This window comes from Fusarium oxysporum, chromosome X (assembly GCF_013085055.1).
Source record: "Fusarium oxysporum Fo47 chromosome X, complete sequence".
Lineage (NCBI taxonomy): Eukaryota > Fungi > Ascomycota > Sordariomycetes > Hypocreales > Nectriaceae > Fusarium > Fusarium oxysporum.
The window spans coordinates 2,517,407-2,533,965 of NC_072849.1; the positions used below are offsets into that span (position 1 = coordinate 2,517,407).

Below are 16,559 nucleotides of genomic sequence, written 5' to 3' on the forward strand. Positions count from 1 at the left end.
TCGCGATCTCGATAAACTCTCGATGCTCAGTCCGGTCTCGCCATTTACATAGTCAAGATTGTGCCCCGCGACACTGCTGACTTGGCCTGAGAGTAATGCTGGCACGGACCAAGCCAGAAGAAGAAGTTGCTGAATGCGGGATGTCATAATGAAAACATGTGTCGAGGACGATAGGAGAGTTCAAACAAAAAACGGAGTCACAAGAAGGGATTTATCTAATATTGAGACCAAGGACGATGAAACCGCGAAAGGGGCTGAGAACTCTGCTTACGTCTCGCACGAAGAGCCGTGTTTAAAATTAGATTGGAAGCTTAGACGCTTTCCCGCGGGACGCCGAAGTGAGAGGTAGAACGGCGTGGTTGAAGCTAAACTTGAAGCTAAATAATTAGTTGTGCAGGGGTCTGAAGTATATAAGTTGGCCACATCCTAGCATTCGAAACGTCAGGGTCAAGATTGAGAATGTCAGCAGCTGACAAGGAAATCATCTTGAATATAGTAATCTTATCAATTTATGTTTCATCTATTATCGAGACCTGTTCATGTGCTTTGGTGTACGTTTGTACGCTTAAGAGCTACTTTATCACTCCGCCCAAACATCCCCAGCATCAGGGGCAAAGGTATCATCGCCATAGCCAACACAGCTTGAAAGATGGTGAAGTCTTTCATGTTGCGAGGCGGCTCAGCACTCTCAGCAGCCTTCATACCATTGCCGAGAATGATGAAGCACCCGCCAAGTAGCTGACCGCCAGCCCAGGCAGTAGTGCTAGTGATCTCGGCGCCCGCGGGATACGAGAACTCTGTCAGAACCTCCAAGACAACAGGGACGATAGAAAGCGACGAGATACCGATGAGGCAGAGAACAGCGTATAGTGCACCGATCTCTTTTGCACCTGGAACCCATACGAATGCGAGATAGCAGAGTCCTCCGATTACCACTCCGCATTTGATGACGAGGATGAACTTCTTGGTTCGGTCGATTATGGGAGCTGTGACGGCAGAGAAGACGAGACCTAGAACGATGAGGAGACCGCCTCCAATACCGGCCTCGGTATCCGAAAACCCGTAGGGTGTGACAATCTGGTTGATCAGGGACGTTGTGGCGACGAAGAGACCAGTGTAGACCCAGAATGGGATGATGATCAGGTAACACTCTAGCGACTGAACCAATATTCGTAGCGATGGTAGAACCTTGGGTCGTTCTATATGGTGAATCGCCGATGGGGAAGTTGGCGGCGCTGCAGGAATAAAACAACCAGGAATGGCCACGGCAGATGACTGCAGATGTAAGCTTCTAAACGACTGTCTGGGGATAAAGGGTCGGAGGGTTGAGACATACAATGATGGCCACATATAAGACCACAGAAGAGATATCACTAGGTTCATTCGTCCATAACGGAACGACGATGGATCCAATCGCTGCTCCAGTTGGGTTTGCAAGACTCATAACAGCCGTCGCCGTCACACGTCCTTTGCTCGTAAACCACGTTTCGGAGAAGCGCGTGGGGGCACTCAAAACAAGAGATTGCGACATGCCCAAGAGAGCTTGAGCGACAGCGACGACGGAAACCTTGTTCCCATCGGAAGAGTAAGATCCAGCATAGCGAACCCAGTTGCCGATTAGGAGAAGCGCACTGCCGCTGATGAGAGTAGGTCGCAGACCCCAGTCAAGAAGCTTGATGGTGACGAAAGTCATGGCAAAGTTTGCAAAGACGAAGATGCTGCTTAGCCAATTGACCATTGTTTCGTCTACTCCGTAGAATTTGGCGGTGGATGAGGTGACGGGCGAAAAGGTAAGCCACTGGAGGTATGGTTAGTTTCCATTGTTCTCCTTGGCGAGATTCAATACTGTGCGGGAGAAGACAAGCGTATGTGCAAGGTGATCCCCAACAGACTGATCACAAGAACAACATACCGACCAGCTAACCATGACGTTTAGCAGTGTCAACACAACAAGCCCGAACCAACGGATCTTGTATGTCCTGTACGGCTGTTCTATACTACCGCGCCTGACTGAGGAGGTTGAATCGTCAGGGGCAAAGACAGTCGGAGAGTTAGGGTCCTTCTTGTCCATGTCAGCGCTAGGACCTGCAGATTGAGCTGCTGGGGCTGCTTCGAACACGGAATTCTGAGATGTTGACGCCATTTTCGCTGCCTCCTTGGTCTGTTGTTTGTCTACTTGGTGATGGTTCAACAAAAATGGCATCACATTTAAATGACAAGCTCCGTGGAAATAAACGCAAAGGGAGCCCTGGCATGGGTGATGTCTCTATCTATTCTATTGCATATCTAAGCGCGTATTGTTGTGATACCTGAGTCAGGCGAAGATCTTTCCCCCTGGTTACCCCGCAAACGTAGCTTTCTTTATCTTAGATATGCCGACATCGACAATCAAGGCTAACTTGTTTATCACAGACCGGGCCCGCGGGTCGCGAGGAGCGGGCTGCGCGGGCCGCCGCCTCCTTTCCCCGCCTCATTTTCTCAACATTAAGCCAGTTGCGCATTGACCGGCCACGACAATTCTCTCCGACACTCCGATCGTATCGCCCACTGGGGTTTCACGTTGTATTCTACACCGTCTCTATCGTTTGCAGGCGAAATCAAGCATCAAAAGTTTACACATCATCGCCGAGCGAGAGAAAAAAATGGCCGAGGAACATTCCCCAGAGCCAGTTGGTCGAGTGGTAAGAACCTCATCTACTCCCATGTCCAGGCTAGATAGTCAACGTCGAGAATTACCATCTAATACTGGCTGTCATATTGGCGTAGTGCGACCGATGCCGTCTTCGAAAGGTGGGCTGCGCCCCGATAAAAGCTTGTACAGTGACTAAAATTAAAGCAACAATAAAGATTCGATGTGATAGATTATTTCCGTGTTCCAATTGCCGAACAGTCCAAAAGGCCTGTAGCTTGGTTGGATCCACGCAAGGAATACGGCAATCCAAGCAAAGAGTCCTCATATCCTCACAATAGTAAGTCCCTCTATCAACTGTCTATTGATTAAGATAAACCGTATCTTAATTGGCTTGCTTGAAAAACAGCGAACAAAAGATAGATCGCATAGAGAACCGTCTTGAGGGTATAGAACAGCTCTTGCGTAGGGCTTTTGATGAACAACCTATTACCAGAAGTGTTGCAAGACCTCCCGAGTCATTACCTACAGACTCTTTCAATGTCTCCAGGGACTTTGGAGACAGCAGCAGAAATGGACCAAGCTATGCTGACTCAGAGATGGCTTTGGAGGGCAGCAGCTCTATGAAGGCTGCTACAGTGTACGCGAGCGACTTCTTCCAGACTGTCCTCGGGCAATCACCAGCCGCCGACACAAGCACCCGTGTTAACGCTGCATTATTGTCACTGAAGCAAATGATCGAGATTAATAGCTACCGGTCTATGGGGGATCGAATACCGAGTCGAAGGGAGACCCAGAATGATGGAATAAGAGACCTGGCAATGCCGCCCCTGCAGTCCGTTCTCACCAGTCTGCGAGAATTAAAAGGGAGGCTTCAAGACAGATTCACATACGCGACTGGCATGGGCTAACCGTTAATAGAAACGAAACTGGTCACACTGACCATAGTTAGTCTGTTCATCTCTAAAGACAGACTGATCGATTGTTGCCGAGAGATATACTTCGCAGTCGACAACTTCTCACTTCCGACCTTCTTAATCGCAAACGCAACCTTACGTTACCTGTTCCAGGAGAAAGCTCAACAGTCGCAAGATCCGTCGTCTCGTGAGGAGTATCGCAAACTGTCTCAACTATGTCGAGGCAACCTCGAGACAGCAATGAACAAGTTCAATGTTCTCGCGCCACCCAGCCTGGAGAACGCAGAGGCCTTCCTTCTCGGGGTCAGTATCCTTACATAGACTCTACAAGTTTAGGACCGACACTAAAATACTTCAAATAGGCCATCTATGCCATAGAGGTATCGCAACCAATGCTTGCTTGGCAACTCGTGTCCGGCGCGGGAGGGATATGCCAGACGCTTGGCTGGCATCAACTCGTTCCCAATAGCGATAGCACCACTGATCGGAAAATCTCTCTCTTCTGGCTAACTTACCTCCTTGATAAAGGACTCTCCTTACGCCTCGGTCGACCGGCTGTTATACACGATGACGAGATTACGCTACCGGAACGGCTTGACAAAGCAGATGTACCAGGTGGCTGGAGGGACTTACTTACGCAATGGATCCGCCATTCACGACTTGTTGGCAGGGCCTATCAAGATCTATACAGTCCGTCGGCGCTTAGAAAATCAGTACAAGAGCGTGGCGAGCGCGCACGGGACTTGATGGCAGCCCTAAAACGAATCATGGATGACTCGTTGATGCCACTTGGACAGGCACATCTGATGGAACGCAACACTGGGGACTTTGGATCAGCGCCTAATAGAATGATCAAGACAGTTCTGAAGGCTGATGAGGTGTGGTACTGGACGACTCTAACATTTATACGAAGGGCCGTTCCTTCAACTGAAGGCGGACATGGTGCTGTTAGCCCTGCGTGTCTGGAATCTGCTAGGATGGCTTTTGAAGCACATGGGGAATGCATGAGAATGACTGACCCCAGCTCAGAGACAAAAGCTGTATATCTGCTATGGTAATGTTGCCTTACCTCCTATCCAGATTACACATTGGAGAGTTCTAATGAGTGATTTTGTACGCAGGACAATTATCTACACCCCATTCGTGCCGCTGATCGTTGTATTCTGCAACGTAATCGAGACCTCCAACCCAGAAGACATTCGCATACTTGGGGAGTTTTGCGAATCGTTGAAACCATTGTGCGGTATATTCGAGGCTATCCAGGAGCTACACGACCTTTGCCAAGTTCTGTACAACCTGGCGATCTCATACGTCGAAGCGAAGTCACAAAGCCAAGGGGGTGTCGATAAAATGGTTGAAGATGGGTTTGGTGTTCAATCGAAGAGCACGCATGGGGCAATGTCGTTTAGTAGTAGTTACTTCGATACCTTTTCTACAGGATCGAGTATTCCAGTGCCTCAGCTGAATAGTCATGTTTCGCAGGTCAGGGACTGGATCTCGGGGAATATGCATTGGATGGATGTTTCGCAAGAGGACTTCTCCGAGTTCTTGGCACAGTTGTCATAGCTTAAGTGCGACAGATAACAGAATTCTACCTTTTACAAATCCTTTTTGGTGACGAAGTAGTCAAAGGAACTCAAGTTTGGTCCCCACGGTCTGTACCGTCAGATACGGCATACGGCAGGGTGTCAGGGGTGTAGGCTCGGACACTGAAAAGCTTTCCTTTCTTCAGGCTCTCCGTAGATCTTCAAATTCGACATCACATCTCAAGTTGCATATGCATAACTTCAGCTAAGAATGAGAGGCTACGAAGTAGCATGTAATGTAACTTGAGAAGGAATGTACAGCGAGTGGAGAGGGTGCGGGTTTCTATCCACTGCCGAGACCAATGAAGGTCCATGAAACGGCTGCAACTGGCCGCGGAGCCCAACGCCAGGCCGGACCAGGCTTGATGAGTAATAAGCGATTGCTACCAGAATGAAATTACGAGACCTACCCGAAAATAGAGGTGACAAGGATGTTTGGATACAGCGCTACTTGCCCAAATAAGAGCAATTGTCGTACTGGCCCAGGGTAAATTCGTCCTAAGCTGTGCGAGAAGAGTCCTTGGCATCTCCAACCAATAATTATGGAAGAGACAGAGAGACGGGCGGAAAAGTAGAAAAACTCATGTTATTCAGTTACAATAAGCATCTGAAAGACCAAATAGCCATTGCACCAACGTCGCATGTAAGATGCACTAATCTAGTAGAACCATGTATGTCTAGAAAAGCCCTTCACCGACAGCAAACCTCTCGTTCATCCCCATTGCTGACACCATTGGCGGGGACCAGCACACTCTTGTTGACAGCCTGAGTACTAGGGGGTACATCAAGAGCAGGATTGCGATCAAAAAAGTCAGCAGGTTTGAGTGCAACAGTGATAGCCTCAGCAGGCATAACCGGGTAATCCTCCACGCGGGGATTATGCGTAAGTCCATAGGTCGCCCACACGACCAGATCCTCTCCCCGAACATTATCCTTGCGCGCCGCGTAATCCGCCACACCGTCCTTCTCAATCAGACTCTGGTTGGTCCACTTTCCACCAGCCCAGAGATCATCATCCTTGTAGCGGGTTACCCAGATATGATGCTCTGCGAAACGAGCGCGCTTGCGGACGAGGGAGGCTTGATCGGCCATGAGGAGTTGTGCTGGTGGGGCTATGACCTTGAAACCGACTGGGTTCTTGGAGATGGGGTTGAGCTTCTTCTCGTTGACAATCTTGAAGACTCGGGCCTTCTGTGGGTCGGCATCTAAGGAGCAACTCTTTTCGATAAAGGTCTTGTGCAGCTTCCAAGCATTGCCGTAGGGGTTCTCCTCTGATATGGGCAAACCGATGGAGTCTTCCTGTACGAGCGTATTCTCAATGCCATCGATCATGGGGTCGATACGGAGACTGAAGAGATGCTGGTGATTAGCGGCCAGAACACCAGGAGAAACGACGTTGCCCCAGTGGCTTGTCTTTCCTTCATCGATCAGACTAGTGGCGAGAATTCCGGTTGCTCTGGTCTCGAACTCGATGGTTCCGTTTTGCCAGAAGTGCCAGGAAAACGCGTACTCGTAATTTCCAACGGTGATGATGCTCTGAACCACGAGAGTTCGGGCACGGGTGACAGCAGCAACGTCAGTTCTGGCATTGGTATGCTTCCATCCAATACCGGCGTCCTGATTCAACAGTTATTAAGGAACTTTCTTCGCAATGGAAATACCGCCATACCTGTTCATGCAGACAAATCACGTTGGGGGCTTGGTAGGGCTTTCCGTCGGAAGCGGTGAGCAAGGCATCGAAATAGCTGATATGTCCCAAGCAATCACAGCCGAGCTTCAGGTTGTTAGCTGTCAGGCCCGCACCAGCGTCGCCGAGATCAAAAGCTTGTCGACGATGGTATGGATATCTGGGATCTGTCCATCGACGGTTAGTCAAGATTCACAATCTTTTGAGGGCTTTTCTTACCTCCATATGGTACCGTCATCTCACTCATGCTCAATCGATAGAAGGTCTTTCGTCCGTCATACCTCACATCATGGATGGTCATGCCCTCTCGCCAATTGAAGCCAATGCGGAATCGCCATTTCTGCCAAGAGATAGAGTTCCCATCCTGCACGGTGTAGCTGGGTCCTTCAGGCTGTTGAATGACAAGAGGCTTGAGATCATCTCGCAGCTTGACGCTCAGAAGATCAGGGTGATATTCGTTCTCGGCGCAGTGAGCAAGAGGAGCCTCTGGTGCCGTATGGATGGCTGCTCCGTCCTCCTTGCCACCCGTAGGCAGAGCGTCAATTCGAACGAGTTTCAGATCAACCGAGTCAATGACGGGAGAAATGGGAAGCGGGTAAGAGTACATGTTACTCTCAAGGTGATTATGCGGGGCGCGGGCGTAGAGCATAGCTTGAACCAGTCTAGGGGTCTCCAATGAAGAGTCTTTGTCTGCTCCGAATGGCCAAGTGTCGCATTGGACCGTCACGTTGGGGTCCAGACCAAGCTTCTTGATAGCGTCCAGGACCTCTGGATGAGATAGAATGGCATAGTTGAATGCGATAACCTCATCCCTGTTAGATCAGTGTCAGTTGCCTTTCTCATGCATGGTAAGAACTTATACGAACCTGTCGAAGCCGGCATAATCTCCAGGCTTAGATAGGGTCGACTTGACCTCGGTCCCAGTGTCCAGACTGACGATGCTTTCGGTGAAACCTGGCTTGCCAGGGAAGGTATAGAGGACCTGAGCGCATCTAGGTACGAACGGACGGGCAGAGACAAGGACACCGTCACTCTCAGCATCCAAGTATGGAAGAAGTAAGGACTTGGGAGGTTCGGAAAGCGTTGTGTGTTTGAACCTGACTTCCTCCTTGCCTTCAAACTTCTCTTTGACGAGTGTTCTCACTATCTCCGCGGCTTTAAGCATCTCCTCCTCGCTCAAAGCGTGGAGGGGATGAGTGCGTTGGCCTTGAACTGTCATGGTGTTTCCGTTATCGTATTCAAAATGTTGTATTCTTGTCTCTTACAAAACTGTGAAAGCATTATCACATTGTATTTATTTTATGACAGCTATAACATCTATTGCATCTAACCTTTGCTCGGAAACCTTATCGCCAGCGACTGTATCACCTGAACATCTCGTGAGTAGCACAAAGCAGCTGTTCACGAGCTATGATCGTCCGCGGACACCGATTTGATGATACTCGACGAGTGCGGCCCGCGGCGCAGCTAATGTTATCCCGCTGTTTGCTATCTGTTGATACCTGATAACAGTGCGGCCCGCGGCGCGATCAATCGCGTCCGTTATCTGCAGTCCACTGACCTCCTCTTAATTGTTGCGGTTAGTTTCCGGGGTACCCCGCACTCGATCGACCTAGTGGCGGCCCCGCGAGATTCGTGTGCCTGATACAGTGTTCGTGGTCATTTTCTACCGAGGCACGGTCTCAGCCAGTCGCAACGATGTGTTTGTAAATGGAATGTTCTTTGTTTCTGCGCAGGGTCCTACCGTTATGGCTCCTGTGTCTGTATCGTATGGTCGCTGTACCAGGACAGGAGAAGCAGCTGACTAGTCGCATGCTCATATACCTGTTTTGACGATCAAATGGCAAGGCATGGCCCTACGACATCAGTCGGAGCTCATCGGCTTATAGTGATTGAGTTTCAAGTAATGTAAAAAGAATAATTGCAATTCAACTACTTGCAGTGCTACGACAAACTATCTGGGTAAGATGCGTATAGAGCCAAAGAATAATAATTTCATCTACCTATCCATACAACATTGTGTCCAAACTAGCTCACAGACACTCAACTAATGAATCCCTTGATTCTCATCTCAATCTCTGTCCAGCGCCAGAGCTCCTCTGCCAGCTTCGGATCTTGCGCAGTTGGAGTCGTTTTGCCAACGATACCGACAGGTTTCAAATATTCTCCACTCATATCCCGATGAAAGTCTGGGCCAGCGATGGCGAAGAGAGACGTATATGCCGCAGTCTCAAGTGGGCTGTAGAGCCTGAAAAGTCGCATCACCGGGACGAGTGCTTGCCAAGCCCACGAACCGGTAGCGTTACGGCCTAGACCACTTGGGCATTTGATCAGGACATGGCATAAACAAGATTATAGATAAATAGATGACTCACGTGTCAATTGTGCCCGGATGCAGACTCGCGGTCCAAATCTCTTCCTGTCCGTCATTCTCAGGTGATGGACCATATCTGCGATGTAGTTCTTTGGCGTGCAAGATGTTGGCTAGCTTAGACATGCCGTATCGCGAAAATGCACTGCCCTTGGTTTGGTTTATATCATCGAAATCGATTCCCGCCGAGGGGGAAAACAGGAGATGGCCGTCGGAGCTAACGTTAACGACTCGGACTGTTCCAGGGCTGGTTGATCGTGCAGACTGGGTGAGGATAGGCAATAGACTGTAGGTCAAAAGCCAGTGAGAAAGGTAGTTTGTCTAAGCAGTGTGAATTCAAAGGTTAGTCCAGATCATAGCCTTTCTTGAATTATAACTCACCTGGAATTGAGCTTCGTAATGATCTACAGATTCCTCGTAAGGCGTAGCCATTATACCCGCGTTGTTCACTAGACCATGGAGCCTCGATTCTTTTCTATCCACGTCATCGTTAATCTCAACCAAGATCGTAATGGGCACTAATTGTCTTGGCATACTTACCGTACAAACTCGTCAGCCGCGGTCTTGACGGTCTTCAAGTTCATCATGTCCATTACCAAGACGGATATATCTGCATGAGGATATTGACTTTTGATCTCGACGATGGCAGCGTTGGCTTTAGCCTCGGATCGTGCACCCATGTACACTTTCGCCTTGTGAGCTGCCAATTCCAGTACGGTATTGAACCCACTGGTCCATGTATTAGCCAATTTCTACTCCCCCAGCATAACCATGCTGAAAATGACAAGTTAACATACATTCCGGTATTTCCTCCGGTTACAATGTAAACTTGCCCCGACAAGTCAGGAAGTGATCGTGGTGTAAACGTCATTGTAGATGGAGAGTCGTGCTAGACTATGGCTCGTGGTGTTACTGCAGAAATTTGGACAATGAGAAGCTGCCAGCTCCTTTTTAATATTGAAACATGAGTTAGCTCGGGCCCGCGGATTCCACAATTTCCCCGTAGCTAGATACGGATGAGATCTGCATAAACCTAAAATATGTATGTATAACTAGCACTGCATAGAGCAACGTGACAAGGCTTTCAAATACCTATTTAATGACTATTATCAAAAGTCCCAAGTCAAAATGGCAAGTAATGGTGCAATCACGGACTAATCCTGTTTTTTAATTCTCCTTTTTAATAACTTTACTCTCTACACCGTAGCTGATTGCTGGCGATAAGCTTAGGCTGCTAACACACATAAATAGGACACGATATTCCCTACATAACTAAACGCGAACCAATATCTTAACTTGAGTGTCCTTGTGGTTAATCAGCGTTTTGAAGCCCTTTTCTTCAATTTGATCCATCTCAATCAAACTAGTAATCATTGGCTCCGGATTCAGATCACCTATCTTTGTCAGAAAATCTGTCAAATGACAGTCATGGTTGGAATGCCTTACCGCGGGCAAGAGCATCGATAACCTCCTGGAATACCGATGCCGTATATGTTGCCGAGCCTTTGAAAGTTCTCTCATTCAACATAAAATAGTTAGGCGAGATGGTAACCTCGGTAGCCCAGAGGGCTACATTCACAATGACAGAACGGGGTCTAGATGCAGCGAGTGCAGTCTCCAGAGTGCTCTGAACGCCGGCACAGTCAAAGACGACTTGAACGCCTTCTCCTGCGCAAAGCTTCTTGCACTCTTCACCCACATTCGTCTTTGTAGGATCTAAAACAGTGGTAGCCCCAAAATTGGTCGCAAACTCTCGTCGTTTGTCTGCGGTCTCGGTAACAATGATCTGACTTGCACCTTTGCTCTTGAGAACTTGGAGAATGGCTAGACCAATAGGGCCAGCGCCGAGGATGAGAGCTGTGTCACCAGGCTGGAAGTTGCTCTGCTGTACAGCGTTCCAGGCCACAGCCAAGGGTTCGACCAGGGCTTGTGCTGTTAGTGGCGCATTGTCAAAGTTGAGGAGTAGATGTGCATACCGGCAACCTGCAGGGGTATGTTATCAGGAATCTTGAAGACTGCATATCGTGGGACAGTCGTGTACGTGGCCAACCCCCCTCCGATTCCTATGATGGTGTCAGCCGCGGCATCCGCGTGTATGTCCTTGCGGAATTCCATACCACTCAGGCCGATGAATCCAGAGTTGGAGCAGCAATTGATCAGACCTCTCTGACAAGAACTGCATGTTCCGTCAAAAATGATCGGTTGGACAACTACCCTGTCGCCTGGCTTGAGATCATCAACCTCATCACCGACGTCCGAAACAACGCCACTATACTCATGGCCAATGATGACCGGAGCACTTTTGCCAGTCACAGGATGAGGTGTTGTCGGGATCAGGAAAGCACCCTCAAGATATTCGTGAAGATCTATATCTGCAGATTAGTAATGAAATTGACCAGATGTGTTGGCATCTACCTGTCCCGCAGATTCCAACAAAAGCCGGTTTCAGCTGTGCTTCTAGTTAGCCTTGTCATACTGGAAATTTTTCATCAGTGGAGGAACAACTGACCTGAACCTCTTTGGCACCAGGCTTTGGGACATTGACTTCTTCGATTCTGATGTCGCCCTTGCCGTGGAACACAACTGCCTGCATGGTATCTGCCATCTTGTAATTTCTGTCTTTCTAAAACAAGAGTTGTCAATATTGTATTCTCAGTAGTAAGATGAATCAAAATCGGTCTAGTTTGCAGTCAAGCTTAAGCATGTAGTAACGCAGTATATGACTCTTCTGATAACAGCCAGGTGATAAATGCCGATGCGAAGACCCAACTTCACTATTTCCCCATGGGGTTGTACCGATGCGGGGTCTAGCAGTCTGGCTTCCCGTTCTCTCCGCATCATTTGTCGCCCCGCGGCGCGACACACCCGCGGAGGACCGAATAACCCAACCCGACAAAGTTTGGGCCTAGACCGTTGCGTTGGTGGCCTCGGTCAGGCAACCTAACTGCGTCTCACTCCCTGATGCGGTGCCGAACGTGTAAGTCCCATGCCATTATAGCAGATTTGATCTAAGTGGTCGTGTACTGTCCGTAGTCTTGCGCAAGGCCCGAGACTCATATATTATCATATATAGTAAAGAATAAATTAAAGTATCGTAATGTTCATCAATCATCGCTCGAAAGCAACTGAAAAAACTCTTTGTACTCAGCCTTTTACTTTCAAGATGTCTACCCAAGCGCACTCGAAGCCTAGGAAGTTGAAGATTATCCATGTCGGCGCCGGAGCTTCAGGTCTTTTGACTGCTTACAAGGCTGAGCGCATGCTGCAGAACTACGAGCTTGTCTGCTACGATAAGTGAGTTCTGGCGTCTTGATCCAGTTTACATACAGGTTCTGACGTGCTCTATCCAGAAACCCAGTCATAGGCGGGACGTGGTATGAGAATCGCTATCCAGGTATAACAAGAACGCTTCTCTCTGTAAAGACTCTCGAGGGCTAATATTTCAGGATGTGCCTGTGACGTACCTGCGCATATTTATACGTATTCATTCGAACCAAACACTGAATGGTCTTGTTACTACGCAAACTCTGCCGAGATTTATGACTATTTCCTCAGATTTGCAAAGAAGTATGATCTTGAGAAATATGCTCAGCTGCGAACGACAGTCATCAGCGCGACTTGGGATGAGAATGAAGGGAAATGTAAGTTATGAAACTCATCTTCGCAAGTTATAGGTGCTAACATCTTTTGGCAGGGGCTGTTAAGTTAAGCCAGGATGGCAAGGAAAGAATGGACTACTGCGACGTATTGATGAATGGATCGGGAGTAGTGAACAAGGCCAAATGTGAGTGCTTCTGAGCCAAAGCAAACTATTATGTCGTTTCTCACAGCTTAGCAGGGCCCGATGTTCCTGGTCTATCTTCCTACAACGGCACCATAGCTCACAGCGCTACCTGGGACCCCGCAATTAGTTGGGAAGGCAAACGGGTTGCACTCATCGGAACTGGCTCAAGCTCTGTTCAGATGCTACCACAGCTTGCCAAAGGTATGTTTAGCGCAATTGCCGGTTTACACATCTCTGCTCTGTGCTAATGCAGTCCTACGCATCAGGTTCAAAAAGCCTTCACGTCTTTGCGAGAAACTCGATATGGATCGTCCCTTCAATAGGCACAGATCTCAGCAAGGCCAACGAAGAGGGCCAAAATCCTTCTGAGCAACCTGGCACGCAGATTTATTCTGAAAAGGACAAGGACGAGTTCCGCAGAGACCCTGCGACACATCTACAGTACCGGAAAGGTCTTGAGGCAACCCTGACACGCAACTTTCCATTCTTTCTCAGGGATTCTCCAATGAGTCAGTGGGCCACTGCTGCCATAAAACAGGACATGCTCAAGAAGCTTGAGAGTGCTGATGAGGAGCTGAAACAAAAGCTCATTCCATCGTGGCCCCCAGGATGTCGGCGAATCACAGTAAGTAAATCCATGTTATTGGTAGAATACCCCATTGACGATTGACATCACCTTTGTAGCCTGGCAACGACTATCTAGAGAGCTTGGTCCAAGACCGTAAGTCCAAGTATCCCGGTATACGAATTACACTTACCCTATCCCAGATGTCAAAGTCATCTTTGAAGGCGTTTCGAGATTTACTGCCACGGGTCTTGTCACGAGCGAAGGCAAGGAGTTCGATTTCGACCTTATTGCCTGTGCTACAGGGTTTGACATCTCATATACTCCGCATTTGTAAGCACATTCGCCTCTTGTAACCAGTTATTGATCACAGGATCGGTACTAATTTGAGTGTTGTAGCAAAATCACCGGTATTGATGGAGTTACGATGAAAGACGAATGGTCAGAGGTACGGAAAACACGACCCGCTTCATCCTGCGAAATACGTGCAATTGACTGATTCGGTGTCACCAGAATCCAAACATTTATCTCGGTATCACTGGACCCAAGTTTCCCAACTATTTTGTCATCAATGGACCAACCGGCAACTGGGGTCAGGGATGCGTGCTTCCTTCGGTGAGTCAAGACCCTAAGCTCTACTATCAAATCGCAAAACTAATGAACATGTCAAAATTAGCATGAGGTTCAGATTGAGTATGCTATGCAATGCTGCATCAAGATCCAGAACGAGGGCATCAAGGCCATGGAGGTGAAGCAGCTGCCCACTACACAGTGGAACAAGCACCTCGACAACTGGCACACCAAGTACTCCGTCTGGGCTGGCAACTGCCGTTCTTGGTACAAGGCGAACAGGTCAGACGGACGGGTGTATATCTGGCCTGGGAGCATGCTTCATCTGCTCAAGACTATGAAGACGCCTAGGTTCGAGGATTTCAACATTACCTATAGAAACGACAATATGTGGGATTTCCTGGGTAATGGCCGCACTCAGATTGAAGAGCTGGCTGAAGATGGGGTTGATGTTGATCTTGCTCCGTTCATTCGGGACCAGGACGTTCCCTGGGCGATCGATGATCCTCATACTCTAGGAGCTGTTGTAAGCCGTGAGCATAAACTTTGAGCGTCTTTATATAATTACCGTTGATTATGTATTGGGTTATCAAAGGTCATGTCAGATATTCACGGGACGGTATTTAGTATTAGAAGGCTTAGAATATTACCTAGAGCTAAAGGTGCAATATTAAGCGTTATCTAACTCTACCAAGGCAGCCTTTATAGCTTCTTCAGTATTGTACTCCCAGATCGTAGATAAAGTCTCCCTCAACTCCTCAGACATCCTACTAAAATCACAACCGATCTCGGTCTGCTGTTCATATAGTTGACCTGCTCGTCTAGACTTCTGAACGACCCATTGAGCTCTTTCCCGTCTACTTCTATCAAAGGCAGAAAACGCAGCTTCGATATCGGCTCCTACCCTGACTCTTTCATGTGACAATAAGGCAGCCAGCACAGCAGCATCTTCAATACATAAAGCTGCTCCCGCTCCATGATGTGGAGATGACGCATGTGCTGCATCTCCGATGATACATATACGGCCTTTTGCAAAGCTCGGAACTGGATGGTCCCCTAAGTCGAAGATAGCCCACTGTTCACTATTAGTACAGATATCACTAGTTGAAAATCTCAGATGTAGACTCACACGGTCAAGCCTCTCAGTATGGTCGAGAACCTTCAGCACAGATGGCCGGAAGCCCTCGAAATCACGGAGAAGATCCTCCTTTGTGGCTGCAAGAACCAGCTGGCTTTCACTTGGCCACTCATCGGAGCTTGAACAATATGCCACCACATTCAAGATCGTCCCGTGCGCGACCGGATAGCTCAGTAGGTGCTTGTCTTTCCCCATCTGCACGTTTCATTCAGTGTCAGACTGTATCCCGTGATTGGGAATTGACCTTTCGAGAACGACTCACCCAGATAGTGGCATTGAGAGCCCTCTCCTCCCCCAACACCTCGACCGCTTGTCGCATGGGGATCATCCCTCTGTAGGCATATTTGTGCGTGTAAGAGCATTTTGACGACGGATGATCTGCCCCAAACAGAATTTCTCGGACTTTGGATTTGATACCGTCGCAGCCAACAACAGCATCAGCTTCCTCAATTGCCCCGTCCTGGAAGACAAGGCGGATTCTACCAGTGCTACCTTCCTCCACTACTTGAAGTTGCTTATTAAAGTCAACCACATCGCTGGGCAATAGCTTGAGAAGTTCATTTACGAATGAGCCCCTGTGACAGCCCTGCAGTCCCGTACGGTTCTCGATATGCAACAGAGGGGAGTCCGTAGTCGCTGTGTCCATGCCGTCAAGAAACTCAAAGACGAAGCTTTTCTTGGATTCCCAGATGTTACCACTGGCGACTTTTTTAAATGCATTATGCACGCTTGGATCGCAAGCTACCATGGCGTCTTGTGCATTGGGACTTATTCCCAGGCCGGCACCGATGTCGTTAAAGGCGTGCGCTCTCTCGTAGATTTTGCAAGGAATGTTCCTCTTGAGAAGCGAAATTGCGAGGACAATTCCAGCAATGCCACCGCCAATAATGGCAATTCGGAGTTTTTTCTGGCCTTGGGCCATGATTAAAAATGTTAAATTGAATCTAATGTTGTGTAGAGGAAAGACATCCCCATGAGTAGTTGAATGTTGTGGTCTTTATAATTATGTACAATTGCAGCAGCTTATGTGACGACGCCATACCATGGTATGCCAAAACAGGCAGTTGTATGCGCATACAGATATACATATCAAGAATGTAATTGGTGGTGATTTGCAAGAATCATTGTTCATCCAGGCTTGACGTTGCATTTGACTTCCATGTTTCATGTGCTATATGCAATCTATCCCCGTTGCCGTGCTTGCCGAGTTTAGCGGGCGCAAACCTGTTACGGTAGATATTGTGTACGGAACACAGCCCCGGAATTGAATTCCGTCGGATTCCGACCGATGTGACCAATGTATCTACTATTT

The 16,559-nt window shown here is 48.4% G+C and overlaps 7 protein-coding genes across 7 annotated transcripts; 2 read left to right on the forward strand and 5 right to left on the reverse strand.

Moving 5' to 3' along the window:
* Nucleotides 1-537: 537 nt before the first annotated feature.
* Nucleotides 538-2,143, reverse strand: FOBCDRAFT_244713 (major facilitator superfamily domain-containing protein; the record flags this gene model as incomplete). Its single annotated transcript, XM_031191951.2, has 3 exons — nucleotides 538-1,275; nucleotides 1,337-1,798; nucleotides 1,913-2,143. 3 exons carry the CDS (start codon nucleotides 2,141-2,143, stop codon nucleotides 538-540), a joined length of 1,431 nt encoding a protein of 476 aa, XP_031033182.2.
* A 499-nt stretch (nucleotides 2,144-2,642) lies between these two features.
* On the forward strand, nucleotides 2,643-5,112 carry FOBCDRAFT_146395 (uncharacterized protein; the record flags this gene model as incomplete). Its single annotated transcript, XM_031191952.3, has 7 exons — nucleotides 2,643-2,681; nucleotides 2,891-2,988; nucleotides 3,039-3,478; nucleotides 3,551-3,576; nucleotides 3,700-3,849; nucleotides 3,909-4,600; nucleotides 4,668-5,112. The coding sequence occupies 7 exons, from the start codon at nucleotides 2,643-2,645 to the stop codon at nucleotides 5,110-5,112; spliced, it is 1,890 nt and encodes a 629-aa protein (XP_031033183.3).
* Nucleotides 5,113-5,718: 606 nt separating this feature from the next.
* On the reverse strand, nucleotides 5,719-8,038 carry FOBCDRAFT_244715 (copper amine oxidase; the record flags this gene model as incomplete). The annotated part of the gene is made up of 6 exons (XM_059610627.1): nucleotides 5,719-5,790; nucleotides 5,838-6,749; nucleotides 6,802-6,986; nucleotides 7,039-7,631; nucleotides 7,682-7,773; nucleotides 7,922-8,038. 6 exons carry the CDS (start codon nucleotides 8,036-8,038, stop codon nucleotides 5,719-5,721), a joined length of 1,971 nt encoding a protein of 656 aa, XP_059466073.1.
* Nucleotides 8,039-8,862: 824 nt separating this feature from the next.
* FOBCDRAFT_244716 (uncharacterized protein) lies at nucleotides 8,863-10,061 on the reverse strand (the record flags this gene model as incomplete). The annotated part of the gene is made up of 5 exons (XM_031191954.2): nucleotides 8,863-9,136; nucleotides 9,195-9,511; nucleotides 9,572-9,665; nucleotides 9,731-9,919; nucleotides 9,988-10,061. 5 exons carry the CDS (start codon nucleotides 10,059-10,061, stop codon nucleotides 8,863-8,865), a joined length of 948 nt encoding a protein of 315 aa, XP_031033185.2.
* Nucleotides 10,062-10,462: 401 nt separating this feature from the next.
* On the reverse strand, nucleotides 10,463-11,795 carry FOBCDRAFT_244717 (chaperonin 10-like protein; the record flags this gene model as incomplete). The annotated part of the gene is made up of 5 exons (XM_059610628.1): nucleotides 10,463-10,602; nucleotides 10,637-11,122; nucleotides 11,167-11,556; nucleotides 11,606-11,639; nucleotides 11,700-11,795. The coding sequence occupies 5 exons, from the start codon at nucleotides 11,793-11,795 to the stop codon at nucleotides 10,463-10,465; spliced, it is 1,146 nt and encodes a 381-aa protein (XP_059466074.1).
* Nucleotides 11,796-12,353: 558 nt separating this feature from the next.
* On the forward strand, nucleotides 12,354-14,659 carry FOBCDRAFT_244718 (uncharacterized protein; the record flags this gene model as incomplete). The annotated part of the gene is made up of 10 exons (XM_059610629.1): nucleotides 12,354-12,484; nucleotides 12,746-12,831; nucleotides 12,885-12,974; nucleotides 13,071-13,175; nucleotides 13,241-13,599; nucleotides 13,659-13,695; nucleotides 13,743-13,872; nucleotides 13,939-13,987; nucleotides 14,053-14,154; nucleotides 14,216-14,659. The coding sequence occupies 10 exons, from the start codon at nucleotides 12,354-12,356 to the stop codon at nucleotides 14,657-14,659; spliced, it is 1,533 nt and encodes a 510-aa protein (XP_059466075.1).
* A 120-nt stretch (nucleotides 14,660-14,779) lies between these two features.
* Nucleotides 14,780-16,169, reverse strand: FOBCDRAFT_207858 (uncharacterized protein; the record flags this gene model as incomplete). Its single annotated transcript, XM_031191957.2, has 3 exons — nucleotides 14,780-15,184; nucleotides 15,239-15,442; nucleotides 15,510-16,169. The coding sequence occupies 3 exons, from the start codon at nucleotides 16,167-16,169 to the stop codon at nucleotides 14,780-14,782; spliced, it is 1,269 nt and encodes a 422-aa protein (XP_031033188.2).
* Nucleotides 16,170-16,559: the final 390 nt, after the last annotated feature.